The sequence below is a fragment of the Fundulus heteroclitus genome, unplaced genomic scaffold (assembly GCF_011125445.2).
Source record: "Fundulus heteroclitus isolate FHET01 unplaced genomic scaffold, MU-UCD_Fhet_4.1 scaffold_124, whole genome shotgun sequence".
NCBI lineage: Eukaryota > Metazoa > Chordata > Actinopteri > Cyprinodontiformes > Fundulidae > Fundulus > Fundulus heteroclitus.
In genome coordinates, this window is record NW_023396536.1 from 86,913 (window position 1) to 106,888 (window position 19,976).

The window sequence follows — 19,976 nt, forward strand, 5'->3', positions numbered from 1 at the left end:
AAAAATATCAAGGGATGAATCATAACACATAGGCAAATCATATTTAAAGGAAGATAAGAGTTGGTAATCATGTCACTCCCTTTTCTCCTTTTTGTCAATCCCACAGAGACACAATGTGACTCTTCATTAGATATAAGATGATTCATTCGTGAGTAGTGATTAGAATATTAGTTTATGTCATAGTTTATGAAATACCACCCTGTGATATGGTCACTTCAGAAAACATGATATTCATGCAGAGATGGCCTGAGATGGAATGTGCACTTTTACAGCTGCTGGTTTTGGTGTCTTTCTCGCAAACGGAAGATCCATTATGCAGGCAGATAGGTGATCCTGAGATTGCTCAGCTATCCCAGGATGGTGACATCGTGATAGGTGGAATCTTTTATTTCCACAGCAGTTGGAAGAACAGAGAGAATATGTATAGACAACAGCCCCCAGCACTGCAATGCATCAGGTAAAAAATACCACAGAAATGCTTGATACACTTTGCTATTGTTTTCCTGTTTCCATGCTAACTTTTTGTAAATCTGAATCAAGTTTGAATTTCAGGGAGTTTCAATTTGCTCAGACTATGCTTTTCGCCATTGAGGAAATAAACAACAGTACAGACCTACTGCCAGGAATGTATCTTGGCTATAACATCTATGACACTTGTGGATCCATTCCTAGAACCATAAAAGTTGCACTGGCCTTAAACAATGGTAATGAGAATAGATATTCAAACCCTGAGACATTATGTATTAAACCTGTACAAGTGCAGGCTATAGTGGGAGAAACTTCTTCCTCCCCTAGCACTGCAATAGGTACTCTAATTGGACCATTCCACATACCATTGGTAAGTAGAACTTGTAAAACTAAAACTGTTTTGTAAAAATATATTTTGTTGTGTTTTTTTTTTCAAAAAATATATTTTGTTGTGTTTTCTTTCAGATCAGCCACTTTGCCACATGTGCTTGTCTCAGTGATAAAACCAAGTATCCATCATTTCTCAGAACAATACCCAGTGACTACTACCAGAGCAGAGCCCTCGCACAGCTGGTCAAACATTTTGGTTGGACTTGGGTTGGAGCTGTTAGAACAAATGATGATTATGGAAATAATGGCATGGCTACATTCACAGAGATTGCAGAGCAGCTGGGCATTTGTCTAGAATATTCAGTTTCTTTCTTTAGAACAGATTCAACAGAAAAAATCCGAAAGGTAATTGAAACTATACAGGCTTCCACCTCCAAAGTGATTGTGGCTTTTGTATCACACCTGGACATGGATGTGCTTATACATGAGCTGTCCAACTATAACTTAACTGGCTACCAGTGGGTCGGCAGTGAGTCCTGGATCTTTGATTCTCAAATTGCAGCAGTAGATAAGAATCACATACTGGATGGAGCAATTGGCGTTTCCATCCCTAATGCATATGTGAGTGGTCTCAGAGAGTTCATACTTGATGTGAGGCCACTGAAATCTTTAAATAATGACTTGTATACAGAATTCTGGGAGACATTGTTTAACTGCAAATTTAAGATGGGGACATCAGCTGAAAATTATAGACAATGCACTGGACATGAGGATCTAACTGGAGTTGAAAACAGCTTCACTGATATGTCACTCATGCCCATTTTCAACAATGTCTATAAAGGAGTGTATGCTGTGGCTCATGCTCTGCACAATATTCTTGGATGTGATAAATCATGTAATAGGAATGTGCAGCTAGATCCATTCACGGTAAGCATGAAAACAACCTTATTTATTACATGATTTTTCATCTGAATCCAAAAACATATTGTTGATAAATTTAGATCAAACAAAGTGTTGAAAAACTGTCAGATAGTTACACAAGAAATTATGTAATTAATTTTATGATTTTATTAACATAAAAAGTGCCTGTTTCCTTAGATTTTAAAGCACATTAAAAAGATTCACTTCAAAACAAAGGAGGGAGAGGAGGTTTACTTTAATGAGAATGGAGATCCAGCTGCAAAGTATGAAGTTATAAACTGGCAACCAAAAGAAAATGGCATTTTGGACTTTGTAACGGTTGGTTTTTATGACGCATCATTACCATTTGACAAACAGTTAAAACTGCAAAACAAGTCCTTACTTTGGGCACAGAGCTCACCGCAGGTACAAACAGCTGCAACTGTGAATTTGATGTCTTTAATAACGTGAAAAAATATTTTATTGCTTCATTACTTTTATTTTTTTGTGAATGAATAAATCAGGTCAAGGCAAATAATTAACTGTTTTCTGCTTTTGCAGGTACCTGTGTCGGTTTGCAGTGAGACGTGTCCCCCAGGGACTCGCAAGGTTCTCCAGAAAGGAAAGCCTGTTTGCTGTCATGATTGTATAAGATGTGCCGAAGGAGAAATGAGCAACATTACAGGTTTAGAACATCTTGGTGCAAAATATTTTATTTATTTAAAATAATAATGATTCTTTGTTACCCCTATGATACATTTTCTATATTTAATTCTCAAAATGCCACAGGAGGGAAAGTGAGTAAAATAAACAAAAACAAGCACTAAAACCAGCAAGATTCAAAGAACATTTAAACACTAGCATTTCTTTAAATAGAAAAGTATTTCTTAAAATACTAAACATTTTGTAGCATCTTCAGATAGTTGAGTAGGACATTCCACAGATGAGGTGCTACAGAGTGTAGAATGTAGAATACATCTTATACATAATTTTATAGTAAGATAAAATTATAAGATTTTTATATATCTTATACATAATTTTATAGTCAACATAGAGATATGACATGTTTTCTATTTTTAGATTGACACAATGAAAGTTTTGCTGAGCCCTATACAATTCTAGTAAAAATGCCAAATGATAATCAACACCGTAAATTAAGTACTTACAGATGGCAGGCTTTCTTTAGAATAGCATAAAAATAAAATGTTTAGAGCAAAGTCTAAAAGAGAAAGACAGAAATATGATGTAATCTATGAATCTTTTGACTCCCATACACAAATATCTCTCTGAATATTTTCGCAGCAGTTAACTTATAAAAACTGACAGGCATTAAAATCTGTTGGTGGAGAATGTTTTCAAAGTCCACATTTCAAAAGTAAAGTTGCTAAATCTCCAGTAACATAAAATTCTGGCAAAATAAAAAAGATAGAGATGACAGATCTTTTTGAAAAACTCTTCATCAGATCTCAAGATTTTCAAGATTTAAAACACTATGACTGGAAATCTCCCTAACCCATTTTAAGGACGTCTCAACTATTCTTCCTTTACTTAATGACATCTTATATAAAAAATAAATAAACCCATACACTACAATACTAATGTAATCCTTAACATTCATATTTTGCAGATGCTGTCAGCTGTGTGAGATGCCCCCCTGAATCCTGGTCAAATCAGAGAAGAGATGCATGTATACAGATGGAAGCAGTTTTTTTATCATACGATGAAATTATGGGTATACTTCTCACTACTGCTGCTTTATTTGGAACATGCGTAACAGCTATTGTGATATTCATTTTTTACAAAAACAGAAAAACCCCTCTTGTGAAGGCAAACAATTCTGAGCTGAGCTTCCTCCTTCTGTTCTCCCTGACTCTTTGTTTTCTCTGCTCTCTAACTTTCATTGGCCAGCCTTCAAAGTGGTCCTGCATGCTGCGACACACAGCATTTGGCATCACCTTTGTGCTCTGTCTCTCTTGTGTCCTGGGGAAAACAATGGTGGTTTTAATGGCATTTAAAGCTACACTTCCTGGGAGAAATATGATGAAATGGTTTGGGCCTACACAGCAGAGACTTAGTGTTCTGGGTTTCACTCTTGTTCAAGTAATCATCTGCATTCTTTGGTTAACAATCTCTCCTCCTTTTCCATCCAAAAATTTTAAGGAATTCAAAGAAAAATTTATCCTAGAGTGTGCTCTTGGCTCAGCCGTTGGCTTCTGGTCTGTACTTGGTTACATAGGACTTCTTGCTGTGTTGTGTTTTGTTTTTGCTTTTTTGGCTCGAAAGCTGCCTGATAATTTTAACGAAGCCAAGTTTATTACTTTCAGCATGCTGATATTCTGTGCTGTATGGATCACGTTTATTCCAGCGTATGTAAGCTCTCCTGGAAATTTCAGTGTTGCTGTAGAAATCTTTGCTATTCTTGCTTCCACTTTTGGTCTGTTAATCTGTATTTTTATTCCAAAATGTTATATCATGTTACTAAAACCAGAGAAAAATACAAAAAAGAATATGATGGGGAAAGGCCTACCAAAGCCATTCTGAAAAGTAAGCATTAGTAATATAAATGTTTTGAGTTTTTTTTATTTTATGTTTACCTTCCTTCATCAGCCATGTTTCTATAAACTATAGGCATATAACTTTTTCACACATATACTTTAACAAATAAAAGCTTTTTAAATTCATATGTGCGCTCTTTTTTTGTAGGCAACTTTATTTATTTATTTCGGCAAGCAAATAAATAAATAAATAAATAACAGATCCAAATTGGAAATACTAGTCACCACGTTCATGCTCCAACTCATTCTGGAGGATCTCATAGCCTTACCATACTAAAGACAGCTGGGACTGCCACATTGACAACTCTTGGAATTTCAATGTTATTTACTCTTGTTTCCTTGGGCTGTGAAGAGATGAAAAGAAGTACTGTATTTTTCGGACCATAAGGCACACTGTGAATTAACGTGTCTTTGTTCCTCTCTGTCCACATAAAAGGCACACCAGATTACAAGGCGCACTAAATATATTTGCTAGTGCATACTCCAGGCACAAGCTGTCTAAAGACTCCCACATACTCAGGCATGCTTTGCGCATACTGTGAGCTGCGAAGACTCTGCTCTGACACTCCAGAAATGTTTTTTACCCTTCATAGTCCAGCATACTGTGGCCTACATTTCTTGTGGCCAATTCCCACAATCCCCACACTTTCTGCCAGTGGGACGAAGCGACGTAACGGATGGTAAAATGTATGATTAGCTAGCTGAGGACCTAAATCTGTTTCTTTTCCAGCAGGCTCTCACCACACAACTGTCAGTGAGAACAGAGAGGGACTGTGATGGAGGGACGTCCACAGAGTGCACTACGCCCAAGAATGTGGGCGTCTCAATAAATGTATAGTTTAGACGTTACAGTCAGACAATCTTGTAGACTGCTCGGGTGTCTGATCAGGTAGTGAGTTTACTGTAATGAACCGATTACCCATTGAGCGGAAAGGCTTCATTGCTTATCAAAGTTGTACTTACACATTTTGACAGATTTTTGAGCGCATTTTGCCATATTAAATTGGTCAGTAACCAAAACGGTAATCATATATAAGACGCACCAGATTATAAGGCACAGCATCGATTTTTGAGAAAATGTAAGGATTTTAAGTGTGTCATATAAACCCTAAAAATACGGTAGTTAAAATTACTTAAAACTACTTACTCTGATCCATGGGGATTGACTTGTCTTTCCCCAAGCCATCAGACTCTGCCTTCACCATAGAAGAACATGGTGTTTGAAAAGAAGTGATTCTCATGATGATGATTCTTAATCAATCAAAAAAGTAAATGGTTTTTATCAAGTCATTCACACAATGGTAGTGGTAAGCTACATTGCCACAGCTGCCCTGGGGCAGACTCACAGAAGCAAGGCTGCCATACATTTGGTGCCACCAGGCCCTCTGACCACCGACAGCAAGAGAAGTGTCTTCCCCAAGGACACAGACTGAGAAGGTCAGAGCAGGGGTTCAAATTGGCAACCCACCAGTTACAGAACGAACTCCCAGCTCTTGCGCCACTGTCATCCCATAATCAATCATTTAAGTGTATAGCCCTTTCCACATCCACAATGATGTTGACCAAAGTCAAAAAAAAAAAAAAAAACAGGGAGATAAAAAGCAGGTTGAAAACAAGGTAGATAAAACAACACATATAAAACAAGGTAGATTAAACCAAGAGTGCCATGAGTTTTAAGTTATAAAAGGTTGTTTGAATCAAACAATCTTGAGCTTTGATAAAAAAAAAACAAGTTTTGTTATGGGGCTTGAAAGGGTGACATAACAACAATACTGCATTGTAGGATACTTGGGCATCGGGAAACAGGCACCTGTTCTCTTTATCCACAACACTCTTTGTTTTCTGCTCTGTTGCTTTTTAAAAAGTTTAAAATATGGTGCAAGCATGCTTTGTCATTAACTGTCATGCGCATGTACACAACAGCTTCAGAAAAAAGAAAAGTGAGTTGAGATTTTTCAGTTTTCCAACTTGGAATCAAAGTCAAAGAGCTATGACCATGAGACGACTAAACCTCACTTGTGGTGCAATATCCTGATACGTGGGTTTTCACCGCATTTCCAGACTGGTAAGTTTGAATCAAAGCTTGGTATGCTGTTTTACGCTGAGCTTTTAGCAGGCTGCTAGCAACCAGCTGAGGATTGCCTTCAAAAAGACCCTCTTGATTCTTCGATGTAGATTCTTGATTCTTTCCGATCATTGTGAAGCAGAATTCACCAAGCATTGGATTGTTCATCCACACATAGGAGGTTAATTTAGATTTTACATCACAATTTGTCCTTAGTTCTCTGAGGTTATCTGTGATGTTTCATCATAACTGAAGTAATCTTAAAAGTAATAGTAATTTTCAAAGTTTGTTATGCTATTGTATGATAGATCCAAATGGCAACATTATATACGAAAAAAAACAGGAACCTTATGACACCCCTCGAGAAAAAGGTGTGGAAGAGGCAGATCAACATTGAGCATGACAGAAAAGGTTCTGTCCATAAGCTACGAAGTTAACCACAGCTGTGCCATGGATACCAACATAGTCGTGTAGGTGAAACAGGACAGAGTGGTCCACATTGTGAATCTTGATTGACCAATGAATATCTATCATTGATCATGTCAGCTTAAAAGATTCTAGATATTTCAAAATAAAAAAAAAACTAATAAAATGAGTGCAAGAAAATGAAGAGGTAGCTCAAACCATCTCTGCTGACATTTGCTTTTTAATCAAATTGATGCTATAACTGCAGTAGATTTAATGCTTTTAGACATTCATGTAGTCCTGAGTTTTTCTCTTTGGTTTAAGATACACATAGCTGCATATTGATGCACATGTAACATATTTTAAGTTGCTTGTGTGATTTTAAATTGAGAAAAGCAGTATGTTGCTTTGGCTAAATATGGTGTAAATTTAAATGTAGATTTTTTTGTGTTTTTTTTTTTATTAATTAAACACTGCAATTCCATCTATTGTATCATCAGGACAATATAGCTGAAAGTTTACTGAATTTGTAAACATTCTACTTTAATTATAAATAAATGCATTCTCTAAAGTCCTAGTTTTAGGCAGACCTGTACTGGAAAAAAAAAGTTATTTTAATGCAAACATCTTACAGACACAAATAATTTATTACTAAAACCAGATAACAGCCCTTCATCGTGTCCCTCCTCCCACTTATCTTGTAGTCCCACATACATTAAATGACTGTCATCATCCATCACCTGACTCTTTGTTTATAAATCCCAGTTCAAGCATTTCATTTGCATAATGATACATTGGATGGCATCAAGAGATTTTGCTTATCCAGATATGATGTCCTCACAAAGGTGGCCAGAGCAGAGTTTTGCGCTTTTACAGTTATTTCTGTGGTTGTCTTTTTCTCTATCACAAGAGCCATTGTGTAGACAGTTAGGGGATACTGAGATCCCTCAGCTGTCCAAAGATGGGGATATTATTCTGGGGGGAATTTTTTATTTTCACAGCAGCTGGAAGAGCAGAGAAAATACGTATACACAAAAACCACTGCCACTGGAATGCATCAGGTAAATTAGAGATGTATTATCTCTGTTTCAGTACAATCAGGCCAGGGAATGCAATTGTTGTTATCTGTGTTTCACACTGTTGTATGTTGTTTCCTTTTCTAAATCAAGTTTAAATTTTAGAGAGTTCCAGTTTGCTCAAGCTATGCTTTTTGCCATTGAGGAAGTTAATAACAGTACAGATCTACTTCCTGGGATTTCTCTGGGTTATAAAATCTATGACACTTGTGGTTCACTCATCCGGAGCATAAAAGTTGCTCTTGCTTTGAACAATGGCAATGCAAATATGTCTTTAACCTCTGAGGGACAATGTTCCAGGCCTGTACAAATGCAGGCTGTAATGGGTGAAACCTCCTCTTCTCCGAGCACTGCAATAGCTACGATCTTAGGAGCATTTCATATACCACTGGTGAGTATGACCGGCATAAAAATAATTTTTAAAGATAATGAATACAGACTTTTAGATTATAAAAATTAATTATATATTTTTGCAAACAAGACATTTTAAATAAACAATTGCCTTTATTATTTTTTTATAGATCAGCCACTTTGCCACTTGTGCTTGTCTCAGTGATAAAACTAAATACTCATCTTTTCTCCGAACCGTACCAAGTGACTACTATCAGAGCAGAGCTCTGGCTCATTTGGTCAAACATTTTGGCTGGACTTGGGTTGGAGCTGTTAGAACCAATGATGATTATGGCAATAATGGCATGGCAACTTTCACAGAAATTGCTGAGCAGTTGGGTATTTGTCTGGAATACTCAGTTTCTTTCTTTAGAACAGATTCTTCAGAAAAAATACAAAAGATAATTAAAACAGTCAAGGCGTCTACTGCAAAGGTGATTGTTGCTTTTCTCTCCCACCGAGACATGGAAGTGCTTATACATGAACTGTCCGACCACAACCTTACTGGATATCAGTGGGTCGGCAGTGAGTCTTGGATCTTTGATTCACAAATTGCAGCAATGGATAAAAATCACATCCTGGATGGAGCAATAGGCCTATCAATCCCGAAAGCACAAGTCACTGGTCTTCGAGAATTCATGCTTGATATAAAACCACTCATTTTATCGAATAATGAGTTGTTTAAAGAGTTCTGGGAAGCATTATTTCGCTGCAAGTTCAAGCAGCCCAAGTTAGCTGAGATTCAGAAAGAGTGTACAGGATATGAAGATCTAACAGGAGTGGAAAACAGCTTCACTGACATGTCACTCATGCCTATTTTTAACAACGTCTATAAAGGAGTTTATGCTGTGGCTCATGCTCTGCATAATATTCTCAGCTGCAACAAAACTTGTAACAACAATGTGCAGCTATATCCATATACGGTGAGCGCCATATAGACTTAAGTGATATCCTATATAATTTTGTAAATAATTAAGTGAATACATTTGTCTTAGATTTTACAGCACATCCAGAAAATTCACTTCAAAACAAAAGAAGGTGATGAAGTTTACTTTAATGAGAATGGTGATCCACCTGCAAAATATGAAATTATAAACTGGCAGCCAAGAGAAAACAACATTGTGAGCTTTGTCACAGTTGGTCTTTATGATGCATCATTTCCTACAGAGAAACAACTAAGCCTTCAAAGCGATTCCTTAATTTGGACACACAGCTCACGACATGTAAAGACTTCTGTTATTATTTACATTTATACTAAAATTAAAAGAAAATTAGAAGCCTTAAAAGACAATTTCAGATTTTGATTTTATTCTTGTTTTGTTTTTTGTTTTGTTTTTTGTAGGTGCCAGTGTCGCTTTGCAGTGAAAAATGTCCCCCAGGAACGCGTAAGATTCTCCAGAAAGGAAAGCCTGTTTGCTGCTATGATTGTATAAGATGTGCCGAAGGAGAAATGAGCAACAGCACAGGTTTAGTGTTCTTACATGCAAGCTTTTAGATACAATTTTGATATTATTTTATCTTTTTCAAGAAAAATGTATAATCAAATTTCTTTATGAAAACTGATACTTTTGCTTTATATTGAAAGAATGTTTTGAGTTTTTAAAAGTAACATTTTACTTTGATACCTTATATATGTCAAAACACCTGATATTTAGGCACAAGAATAACCACCACCTTTTTAGCTTTCATAAAGTAGAAACAGAAACATTTTGTACTCTCTCTACCAGATGTTTGTACATCAGCTAATTGCATTAGTAACAAATATGAGTGGAAGGTAATAATTTTTGAAAGGTCCTTTTTCATATCAGTGCCCACAGAGCTAGTCTAAGATGTTTAGAATACATGTCTTTTGGTTTAGATTAGTGGACTTATTACTGTTTTTAGCTTTTGTGGAATTTCTGACGGAAAAGAGATGGAGTCATGTTTCAGAACAGACAGCAACCTTGTTTGGATGTCATGAAAAATAACAGGATTTAGATTAGAAGGGATGCATTTTTGTAGTCTAATTAGAAAATGATGGGATAACAGTACCATCCAAGAGGACTGGTGCACCTTACACACACTGGCTGTCTGTTTGAAATTTCAATCCCATCAAATACATCCCACTTAAAGTATACGTTGACAATAAGCTGACAGTTGGAGTAAATGAAAGCATGCATGTTTGTTAATGTTGACTTTGAAAATGTTAGTCCCTTTGATGGCCTGGAAATCTATTAATTGAGATAATGCTCCTGAACTTCTTACAGCTTGGATAGACCACTATCAACAGGATAAGGCTGACATAGAAAATGACTTAAATAAGCACATTTAAAACAAGTTTCAGAAGTTAACATAATCTTAAGTGCCTCCTATCTGATAATAAGGGTGTGAAGTTGAATTTCAAAAAGTGTTGGCAGAAAAACAAATGGAAGATACACTGTGCAAAGAAAAAAAGAACACTATTCTAAACTCCAATATCAATTTGCAGATGCTGTATCTTGCGTGAGATGCCCGCCTGAATCCTGGTCAAATATGAGAAGAGATGCATGCGTAAGAAAGGAGGCTGAGTTTCTGTCATTTGAAGAAGTTATGGGAATATTGCTTACTTCTGCAGCTATCTTTGGAACATGTCTAACTGCAGCTGTAGCATTCATCTTTTACAAACACAGAAAAACTCCTCTTGTCAGGGCAAACAACTCTGAGCTGAGCTTCCTCCTCCTTTTCTCCTTGACCCTGTGTTTCCTCTGCTCTCTGACCTTTATTGGACAACCCTCTGAGTGGTCCTGCATGCTGCGTCACACAGCATTTGGCGTCACCTTTGTCCTCTGCATCTCCTGTGTTCTGGGGAAAACTATGGTGGTTTTAATGGCATTTAAAGCTACACTTCCTGGGAGAAATACAATGAAATGGTTTGGACCCACACAGCAGAGACTCAGTGTTCTGGGTTTTACTCTTATACAAGTGATTATATGTATCCTTTGGTTAACAATCTCTCCTCCTTTTCCATCCAAGAACTTTAAAGAATTTAAGGACAAAATCATTCTGGAGTGTGCTTTGGGCTCAGCAGTGGGTTTCTGGTCTGTGCTCGGGTACATTGGACTACTTGCCTTGTTGTGTTTTACTTTTGCTTTTCTGGCTCGTAAACTGCCGGATAATTTTAATGAAGCCAAATTTATTACTTTTAGCATGCTCATATTCTGTGCTGTGTGGATTGCTTTTATCCCAGCGTATGTCAGCTCTCCGGGAAAATTTAGCGTTGCTGTGGAAATCTTTGCTATTCTTGCCTCTAGTTTTGGATTGCTTATTTGCATCTTTATTCCAAAATGCTATATCATGTTACTAAAACCAGAGAAAAATACAAAAAAGAATATGATGGTTAAGGGGGCTCCTAGATAATCCTAAGAACAGAGACAAAACAGTGGCAAAAGAATATCAAATCATATTTTTTTAAATCACAATAGATTGATATACTACAATGTAATATATATATCAATTATAAGGTCTAGTAATTGAATTCTGAATCACCTTTAATTATAATATGTGTGTTATTGAGTCTAAATGCATCTTTTAAAGTTTGAAATAAATTTTATACATCAGCAATTCTTTTAAAGGTATACTATGCAACCGGGGTTGATTTTCCAGCGAGGCTCCCCCCAGAGGGCGAAAGTAAAAGTGCACTGTCGTAAATATGCTCAGCTGTTCTCCTGGTTTGTCCGTCAAGCCAGGCGCGGTTGTTTTGAGTTTAGCAGACAGGCGAACACAACGAATACAAAAGTCGAAAAAACGGCAGTACAAACAATGACTAACACAGTGAAAGTATGAACATGCACACAGAGAGAGAGAAACCATTCCAATGCAGTGTTTCCCCTAGGAATTTGGGACGACCGGCGGAGCGGGGGGGGGGGGGGGGGGGGGGGGGGAGACAAACTTTGCACCGCTGAGCGGCGGAGCAGGGCGGGAGGGAGACAAACTTTGCACCGCTGACCGGCGGAGCGGAGCGGCGTGCATATCGAGTTAGTTTTATTTTTTTATTATTATTTTTTTGGAATGTCGGCGAGGCGGTAGCGTGAGGGAAACCCTACAATGTTACTTACAATTGCATCAGCAAAAACGCGAGGTCCGCGTCAGCCTTGCAGACTTCTATGTTCACCCGTGTACGACTCCTCTCTCTGTCCAGAGCCCTTTTCCTCTTTCTTGCCTGCTCCAACATGGGCTTTCGCTGTTTTCTCGCTGGTTCCGCCATGATAACTGCACAAATATCGCCACTGCGCTAGCAACGAGCACACCTTTCACTGCGGGCGTGTAGCAGTTCTCGCCGTAAAGCAAGACCGACTCTCGCGATGCACACGAGACTACTGAGCCTGTGAGTGCGGGCCGACTGCTCCTGCAATTGCAAGTGCGGTATTTCCCCCACAGACCACCAGGGCGGCCGAGAAAACCTTAGTTCAACCTGAAATGACTCATTTAATCATCCAAAACGGTATGGAACATATTAATTAACTGAAAAATGTTGCATAGTATGCCTTTAAATAATGGGATTGTGTTTCATGGTTTCAATTTTATCCAGAATGAGCTTAATACATTTTATGCAATTATGATTGAAAATATGTATTTCAATTTATCAATGTTATACATTCTAAGCCTTATAAATGCTGAAATATATATATATTTTTGTTAATCTAAGTTTAAATAATGTTTATGGTATGATTTTGGTGTGTATAGTTTTATTTTGCAATTATGATGATATGGCTGAATACATTTGCCCCATCTAGCAGGCATAAAATTAAGTTTTCCTTTGAAATAAAAAGTACCTTTCTCAGTTTTTTCACTGAGTTGTTTTACTGTGATCATTTAGGATTTGTGTAGGTAATAGAAACCTAAAAAAAACCCTAAACAATCATGAAAGCTTCTTGAACGTTTTTAAGTTGTCCTACTATCCAACCATTCTATCACTTGTTTTTTCACATACAATGGGAATTGGGGCACCACACATTGTATAACAACTGAAATTTTTGATTCAACTTAAGGGGAATAATCAGTCTGAGAAATAAGGACAAAACACATGGCTACTGAAAGGTAAGCAGAGAAAAGCTGTTCTGGGAATGCAGCCTCAGCTGACAGGGATTATATTGTCTATCAAGTAAGAAAGTCCTTTATTTTACAACAGAAGTACTTTTTATGTTTTTTTATGTTTGTAGGAAACCCAACTAAAACACATGCCTGAGCAGAGCAGAGTAACAATGCTCTGGACCAGAAATATCTGGAGAGGAGCAGAATTGACATTCTGAATGCTGCCAGAATCGTAGGTTGTTTCCATTTTTATTTTTTTATTTTTACAAAACAAAACATGTCATTGTGGTGAATTACATGTAAACTGAGCTAAAAAAAGAGGGCTTTGAAAACCCTGAGCAGGGTGTGAGTTTATTGAGTATCAATTTCAGACATTCCTTTGGACTTGTTTTTCTTCTTTGTGGGGTAATGTTTCTGCTGACCTCCTTCATCCATCCATCCATCCATTTTCCAACATGCTCATCCCTATTGGGGTCACGAGGGGTTGCTGGTGCCTATCTCCAGCTGTCAATGGGTGAGAGGCGGGGTACACCCTGGACAGGGCTGACCTCCTCCTTGTTTGACAAATCACTGTATAGGATCTAAGTTTGGCTACAGACTTTGCCATCACAATATTTCCTTTGTTGTCTATTCTTTTCAATTCCAATAAACACTGAAAGACAGGCCCAACTCAGTAGCTCAGTAACTCAGTAGCTTAGCTGATGCACCCCTCCAGGATGGCCCTCTAAGCCAGATGTAGCTACTATAGAGAGAACATAGATTTAAAACTTCAAGTAACATCAAACAAAGCAGAGAATAGTAGAAGTATGTCACAGAGCGAGGGGAAGTGGTTACTTTGTCCTCCAGTAGCCTAAGCCTATAGCAGAACAGCCACAGTGATAGCTCAGGATATTGTGGCATGCACTGACCAAGTTCAGTGCAAAATACACAATATGGTCCCTAAAACTCAATATTTAGATAAAATAAAAAAGTTTTTAGGGGACCCATAAATCCTTGTAGATCCGAAACATAAAAAGACTCCTCACTCTTGCACGTCTTCCTTATCAAAAAGAAAAGCATGCAGTTTCCTAATTGTGGTTTAATTAATGATGATAGAATAAAAGCAAAAACTATGGTTAAACAAAGAAGAATACTCTGTATGACAGTCAGTATTTTAATTTGTCAAAGAAAACATCACCCCTAAAGAAAATAGATTAATTAGATTTAGACTGCCTGAATGCAGGTTAAAGTTTACCATTCCAAGAATGGCACCCAAGGCCGCATAACACTAAAGTAAATGTTTTGAGAAACAAGGTGGAACACGATTGAAAAAAAAAATTGGAACATGATGATTTATGCCCCTTTTGTTTCAGAAAATGTATTAATTTCTGCAGGTAAGACCAAGAATTACAGTATTTTTCTACAGTTAAAAACTGTTTGCTATGAAGTTTGCTTCTTAAGTGCTTTTTTTATTTAACATGACTAAAAAAAAAAAAGTTAAACTATAATAAATGTATTTATGACTCTCTTCCTTTTCTAGCCCCACCTTGTAGGTCTACATAGATGATTCATCACTGTTCTATTATTATAACTTTTGCTGCTCCAAATAGCATAAATATCGGTGTAAACCTCTCATCTACATAAAGGTGTATCTAATGCTACCCATTGATTTGTGTTTTTCACTCAGCATGACGTCTACACAGAGGTGGCCAGAGCAGGGTTGGGCACTTTTGCATCTGTTCTTGGTGGCTTCGTTTACTCAGGCAGATGAGCAGGTATGCACACAAAGAGGAGACACTGAAAATCCTCAATTAGTTAAGGATGGAGATATTCTGTTAGGAGGACTCTTTTCTTTCCACACCAACTGGAGAGAAAGACAGAATACCTATATGGAAAAGCCAGTGCCACTGCAATGCACTAGGTAAGTATTGCAAAATGAACACTTGTTATGTTAATACACAACAGTTTTTGTAGTTTTTTTACATTGAAAATGACCCCCGCTGTACAAATATGTTTAGGATGTTCAATTTGAATATGATAATGGTGGTTATGACAACTCTTTAAAATTGTCTGGATCAAGTTTGAATTTCAGAGAATTCCAGTTAGCCCAGGCAATGCTTTTTGCCATTGAGGAGATAAATAACAGTTCAGACCTACTACCAGATATCTCTCTGGGCTATAAAATATATGATACTTGTGGATCCATTGCCAGAAGTGTGAGAGTTACGCTGGCCTTGGTTAATAGTAACGAAATTGTGGCTTCACCTTCAAAGGCATGTACAAGACCTGCACAAGTGCAAGCCATAATGGGAGAAACTTCTTCTTCTCCTTGCACAGCCATAGCTACTGTCATGGGTCCATTTCATATTCCGCTGGTAGGTATAACTACTATGTGATCAAACATAATTTTATTTCCAATCTTTATTTTAGTTTTATTGCATTGACCAAACATGTTGGAGAGAATGTTTTCTTTTAATCAAAAGAGCTTATTCATTTATTTTTTATATAGATCAGCCACTTTGCCACATGTGCATGTCTCAGTGATAAAGTCAAATACCCCTCGTTCCTCAGAACAATACCCAGTGACTACTACCAGAGTAGAGCCCTCGCACAGCTGGTAAAGCATTTTGGTTGGACTTGGGTTGGAGCTGTAAGGTCAAATGAAGATTATGGCAATAACGGTATGGCCACATTCATTGAAACTGCTCAGGAGCTGGGCCTATGTGTGGAGTATTCTGTATCTTTCTTCAGAACAGATTCATCAGACAATATACAAAAGATTATTGATATTATCAAAGGTTCAACTTCAAAAGTGATTGTTACCTTCCTCTCCCACATGGATTTGGATATATTATTACATGAGTTGTCTGTCCACAACTTGACTGGCTACCAGTGGGTGGGAACTGAGGCTTGGATATTTGATTCTCAAACTGCAGAAAGAGATATTAATCACATTTTAGATGGAGCAATAGGCCTTTCTATTCCCAAAGCCCATGTGACAGGCCTGAGAGATTTCATGCTGGATGTGAGGCCACTGAATTCATCAAATGCAGAGTTATTTACTGAGTTCTGGGAGGCTTTATTTAACTGCCAATTCAAACAACCAAAATCAACAGAGATTCGGAGAAAATGTACTGGTGAGGAAGACATAAATAGAGTGGAAAACAGTTTCACTGATATGTCACTGATGCCCATATTTAACAATGTCTATAAAGGAGTTTATGCAGTAGCCAATGCTCTGCACAGAATTCTGAGCTGCAACAAAACATGTAATAAACATGCACAGCTAGATCCATTCACGGTAAGGTTAACAATGGAGATTTTAAAATATTTTTTGTTTTGTTTAGGTGTTTTAAAAAATAATCTCGTTGTTGCCAAAAGGTCAGAAGATTTCTTTGTCAAACAACTAATTCTGTTCCGATTTGTTTTTGTAGATTCTACAGAACATACAAAGAAGTAATTTCAAAACAAAGGAAGGCGATCAGGTTTACTTTAATGAGAACGGAGACCCTGCTGCAAAGTATGAAATTATAAACTGGCAGCCAGGAGAAAATGGCATTGTGGACTTTGTCACAGTTGGTCTTTATGATGCAACATTACCGACTGACAAACAAATGAATCTGCAAAACAAGTCCATCATTTGGACACAAAATTCATTGAAGGTAAAGACTGTAATAGCTAAAAATGTCACTATTCACTGTTCCAGTTTACAGTTGCATAATGTGTAGTTAAAAGTGATTTTTTTTTAAATTGACTTTTGTTTTTCAGGTTCCCGTATCAGTTTGCAGTGAAAAATGTCCCCCAGGAACACGTAAGGTTCTCCAGAAAGGAAAGCCTGTGTGCTGCTACGACTGTATACGTTGTGCAGAAGGGGAAATCAGCAACATCACAGGTTTAGTGTTCTTACAAGCAAAGTTTAAAAAATTACAAGTATTTTTAAGAAGACATTATAATGATCTTGTTTGTTTATAGGAATCTGATTCAGCACAGGTTTAGATGTATTTATGTGAGCCTCTGAACTATAGTTAGGAACAAATACAAATCCTACACTATAAGTGTTGCATATGTGCATATTTTAAAATACAGCAGTATGACTAGATTTATGTCAATAACCATCTTATGTAGTTTTGTAGTTTGTAGTTGTAGTTTTCAGCATAAAAAAAAAAAAATTAAATGGTGTTGTTAGTGTATTTTACATTCCTTGCAGCTCTCCACATACATAGCTCTTGGCCCTTATTAAATTAAATGAGATACAGGTTACAGGTGGAGAAGGCATCCAGATAGACAAATGAAATATTCAGGTTTCACAAAGGAGTTCAAGAACCATATCAGTTGTTGTTGTGCTATACAATTTATTTACAGTACCTTTAAAATAATTCTTACCTTTTTTTCTAATTTTTGCCACACTAAAATTGCAACGTTTAAATGCATTTTTTATTGAGATTTATTTTCGGTAGACCAACACAAAGTAGTGCATAAAGTGGGCAACACATAATATGTGTTTTTGTTTTAGCAAATAAAAATCGGTAAAGCATGTCATGTGATATGTATTCAACCCTCTTTAATCCAACCAAATGCCTATACAAGTCATGCAATGAGGTCTGTGAAAGCCTTGGAGATTTGCTAAAAAATGATAAGTTAGTTAGATTTTCAAACAAATAGATTTAAGAACACATAAAAAGGTCAAGGATCAAGTTGTTAAGAGGTTTAAATATTGATTAGGATATCAATTTGAAGACATGCTGGGCAAGGAGAAACTTAATCAGATAATCGGCCAAGAAGACCCTGGTGGAATTTTAGAAATCCACTTCTCACGTGGGAGAATCTGTTGACTTGAAAGCTTTTTTATGTGCCGTCTACAAATCTGGCTTTTATATAAGTGCAGAAAGAGCGGAACCATTATTGAAAGAAGTCCTGTTTATAGATTACCATAAGCCAGAAGGAAACTAGAGTCAAACCTACAAAAGTATGGTTTAATTCAAAGCACATTCATAGCCAGGTCAGATTTCAGACAACAATGTTCACAGATGCTCTCCTTGCAATCTGACAGATCTTAAATTAGTTTGCAGGGAAGAATGAGCACACATTTCAGTCTCTACATATGAAAAGTTGGTAGAGACATACCAATACACTTGCACCCAAGTGGGGCTCAACAAGATTTGATTTAAAAGAAAAAAACTCTTATTTGTGAAATAAGGTTTGAAAACCATGCATCCTTTTTCACCTTACAGATGCAATAAACTTTCTGTTGGTTTATCGATTAACATTTCAAGAAAACAAGTTACAGTTTTGCATTGGTAATAGGACAATGTGAAACTGTTAAACTGGTATGAATGCTTTTGTATGATGATGTGTCTAAAGATGAGAAACTAAATGTTTGGCTACTGAAATTCAAAGGAGCATTATTGTAGATGGTAAGTCTGGTAGGTCCAGATTTTTTTAAAGAGAAGCGTTAAAGATATTTGGTCAACCCATATTTCCTCAGCTACATTACTGGAGTGTAATTTGTATAAAGCAACCATGTTTGCATCTTGTTAGTTCAAGAACAGACAAAAAATGTATTAAAACTACTAGTTTAACATTCTCTTTGCTATTAATTTTCAGATGCTATCACCTGTGTGAGATGCCCCCCTGAATCCTGGTCAAATGACAGAAGAGATGCTTGTATAAAGAAGAAGGCTGAGTTTCTATCTTATGATGAAATTATGGGAATATTGCTCTCCACCGCCTCTTTATTTGGAACATTCATAACTTTTTTTGTAGCGTTCATCTTCTACAGACACAGAAAAACTCCTCTTGTCAGGGCAAACAACTCTGAGCTTAGCTTCCTCCTCCTTTTTTCCTTGACCCTGTGTTTCCTCTGTTCTCTGACCTTCATTGGACGGCCCTCTGAGTGGTCCTGCATGCTTCGTCACACAGCATTTGGCATCACTTTTGTCCTCTGCATCTCCTGTGTTCTGGGGAAAACTATGGTGGTTTTGATGGCATTTAAAGCCACACTTCCTGGGAGAAATGTGATGAAGTGGTTTGGGCCTACACAGCAAAGACTCAGTGTTCTGAGCTTCACTCTTGTACAAGTGATCATATGTACTCTCTGGTTAACGATCTCTCCTCCCTTTCCATCCACGAACTTTAAAGAGTATAAGGATAAAATCATATTGGAGTGTTCTTTGGGCTCAGCAGTGGGTTTTTGGTCTGTGCTTGGTTATATTGGACTTCTTGCTATGCTATGTTTCATTTGTGCTTTTCTGGCTCGTAAACTGCCCGACAATTTCAATGAAGCCAAATTTATTACTTTCAGTATGTTGATATTCTGCGCTGTTTGGATCACCTTTATACCAGCATATGTCAGTTCTCCGGGGAAGTTCAGTGTTGCTGTAGAGATCTTTGCAATTCTTGCCTCTACGTTTGGATTGTTAATTTGCATCTTCATTCCAAAATGCTATGTCATGCTTCTGAAACCAGAGAGAAATACAAAAAAACATATGATGGGGAAGGGAGCAGCAAAATGATTGTTACAACCAAAGAGAAATGTAATGACTTTTATACATCCTTGGTGATAAAGGCTTAATACTTAGTCTTTGATTTCCAGTTTGCTTTAAGTGATCTGAGAATGCACAATATTTCAAATATGCTAATCTTTACTTTGGAATATTTTATTTAGGGGTAAATGCATTTTCCACAAATTTAGTTAAGCATGACATTTGATCATGTGTAATGATGTCTCATCTTTTGTTTAGAACAGCAGGGCTGTGCTTG

General features: G+C 37.1%; 3 protein-coding genes across 4 annotated transcripts; all 3 read left to right on the forward strand.

Annotated features, from left to right (window-relative positions):
* Positions 1–266: 266 nt before the first annotated feature.
* LOC105932559 (extracellular calcium-sensing receptor-like) lies at positions 267–4,239 on the forward strand. Its single transcript, XM_036128908.1, has 6 exons — positions 267–457; positions 541–838; positions 934–1,725; positions 1,897–2,124; positions 2,260–2,383; positions 3,326–4,239. The coding sequence occupies exons 1-6, from the start codon at positions 420–422 to the stop codon at positions 4,237–4,239; spliced, it is 2,394 nt and encodes a 797-aa protein (XP_035984801.1). The 5' UTR covers positions 267–419.
* Positions 4,240–7,911: 3,672 nt separating this feature from the next.
* Positions 7,912–11,759, forward strand: LOC105932558 (extracellular calcium-sensing receptor-like). The gene is made up of 5 exons (XM_021321134.2): positions 7,912–8,190; positions 8,321–9,112; positions 9,185–9,412; positions 9,532–9,655; positions 10,657–11,759. The coding sequence occupies exons 1-5, from the start codon at positions 7,927–7,929 to the stop codon at positions 11,562–11,564; spliced, it is 2,316 nt and encodes a 771-aa protein (XP_021176809.2). The 5' UTR covers positions 7,912–7,926; the 3' UTR covers positions 11,565–11,759.
* A 1,639-nt stretch (positions 11,760–13,398) lies between these two features.
* LOC105932602 (extracellular calcium-sensing receptor-like) lies at positions 13,399–19,976 on the forward strand. 2 transcript variants are annotated; one of them, XM_036128904.1, is made up of 7 exons: positions 13,399–13,470; positions 14,905–15,138; positions 15,298–15,592; positions 15,727–16,518; positions 16,652–16,879; positions 16,986–17,109; positions 18,822–19,976. In XM_036128904.1, exons 1-7 carry the CDS (start codon positions 13,457–13,459, stop codon positions 19,727–19,729), a joined length of 2,595 nt encoding a protein of 864 aa, XP_035984797.1. In that variant the 5' UTR covers positions 13,399–13,456; the 3' UTR covers positions 19,730–19,976. The 2 variants fall into 2 exon arrangements, with proteins under 2 accessions (XP_035984797.1, XP_035984798.1); XM_036128905.1 differs by lacking the exon at positions 13,399–13,470 and having other exon boundaries at positions 14,870–15,138.

Excerpts from the sequence above, each read along its gene's own strand:
- LOC105932559 (XM_036128908.1), top strand. The coding sequence starts at position 420 with ATGTATAGACAACAGCCCCCAGCACTGCAATGCATCAG. Across the intron at positions 2,125-2,259 it reads GGGCACAGAGCTCACCGCAG|GTACCTGTGTCGGTTTGCAG; the intron begins GTACAAACAGCT and ends CTGCTTTTGCAG. Across the intron at positions 2,384-3,325 it reads AGAAATGAGCAACATTACAG|ATGCTGTCAGCTGTGTGAGA; the intron begins GTTTAGAACATC and ends CATATTTTGCAG.
- LOC105932558 (XM_021321134.2), top strand. The coding sequence starts at position 7,927 with ATGCTTTTTGCCATTGAGGAAGTTAATAACAGTACAGATCTACTTCCT. Across the intron at positions 8,191-8,320 it reads GAGCATTTCATATACCACTG|ATCAGCCACTTTGCCACTTG; the intron begins GTGAGTATGACC and ends ATTTTTTTATAG. Across the intron at positions 9,413-9,531 it reads GGACACACAGCTCACGACAT|GTGCCAGTGTCGCTTTGCAG; the intron begins GTAAAGACTTCT and ends TGTTTTTTGTAG.
- LOC105932602 (XM_036128905.1), top strand. The coding sequence starts at position 14,873 with ATGCTACCCATTGATTTGTGTTTTTCACTCAGCATGACGTCTACACAG. Across the intron at positions 15,139-15,297 it reads GTGCCACTGCAATGCACTAG|TTTGAATTTCAGAGAATTCC; the intron begins GTAAGTATTGCA and ends GTCTGGATCAAG. Across the intron at positions 17,110-18,821 it reads GGAAATCAGCAACATCACAG|ATGCTATCACCTGTGTGAGA; the intron begins GTTTAGTGTTCT and ends ATTAATTTTCAG.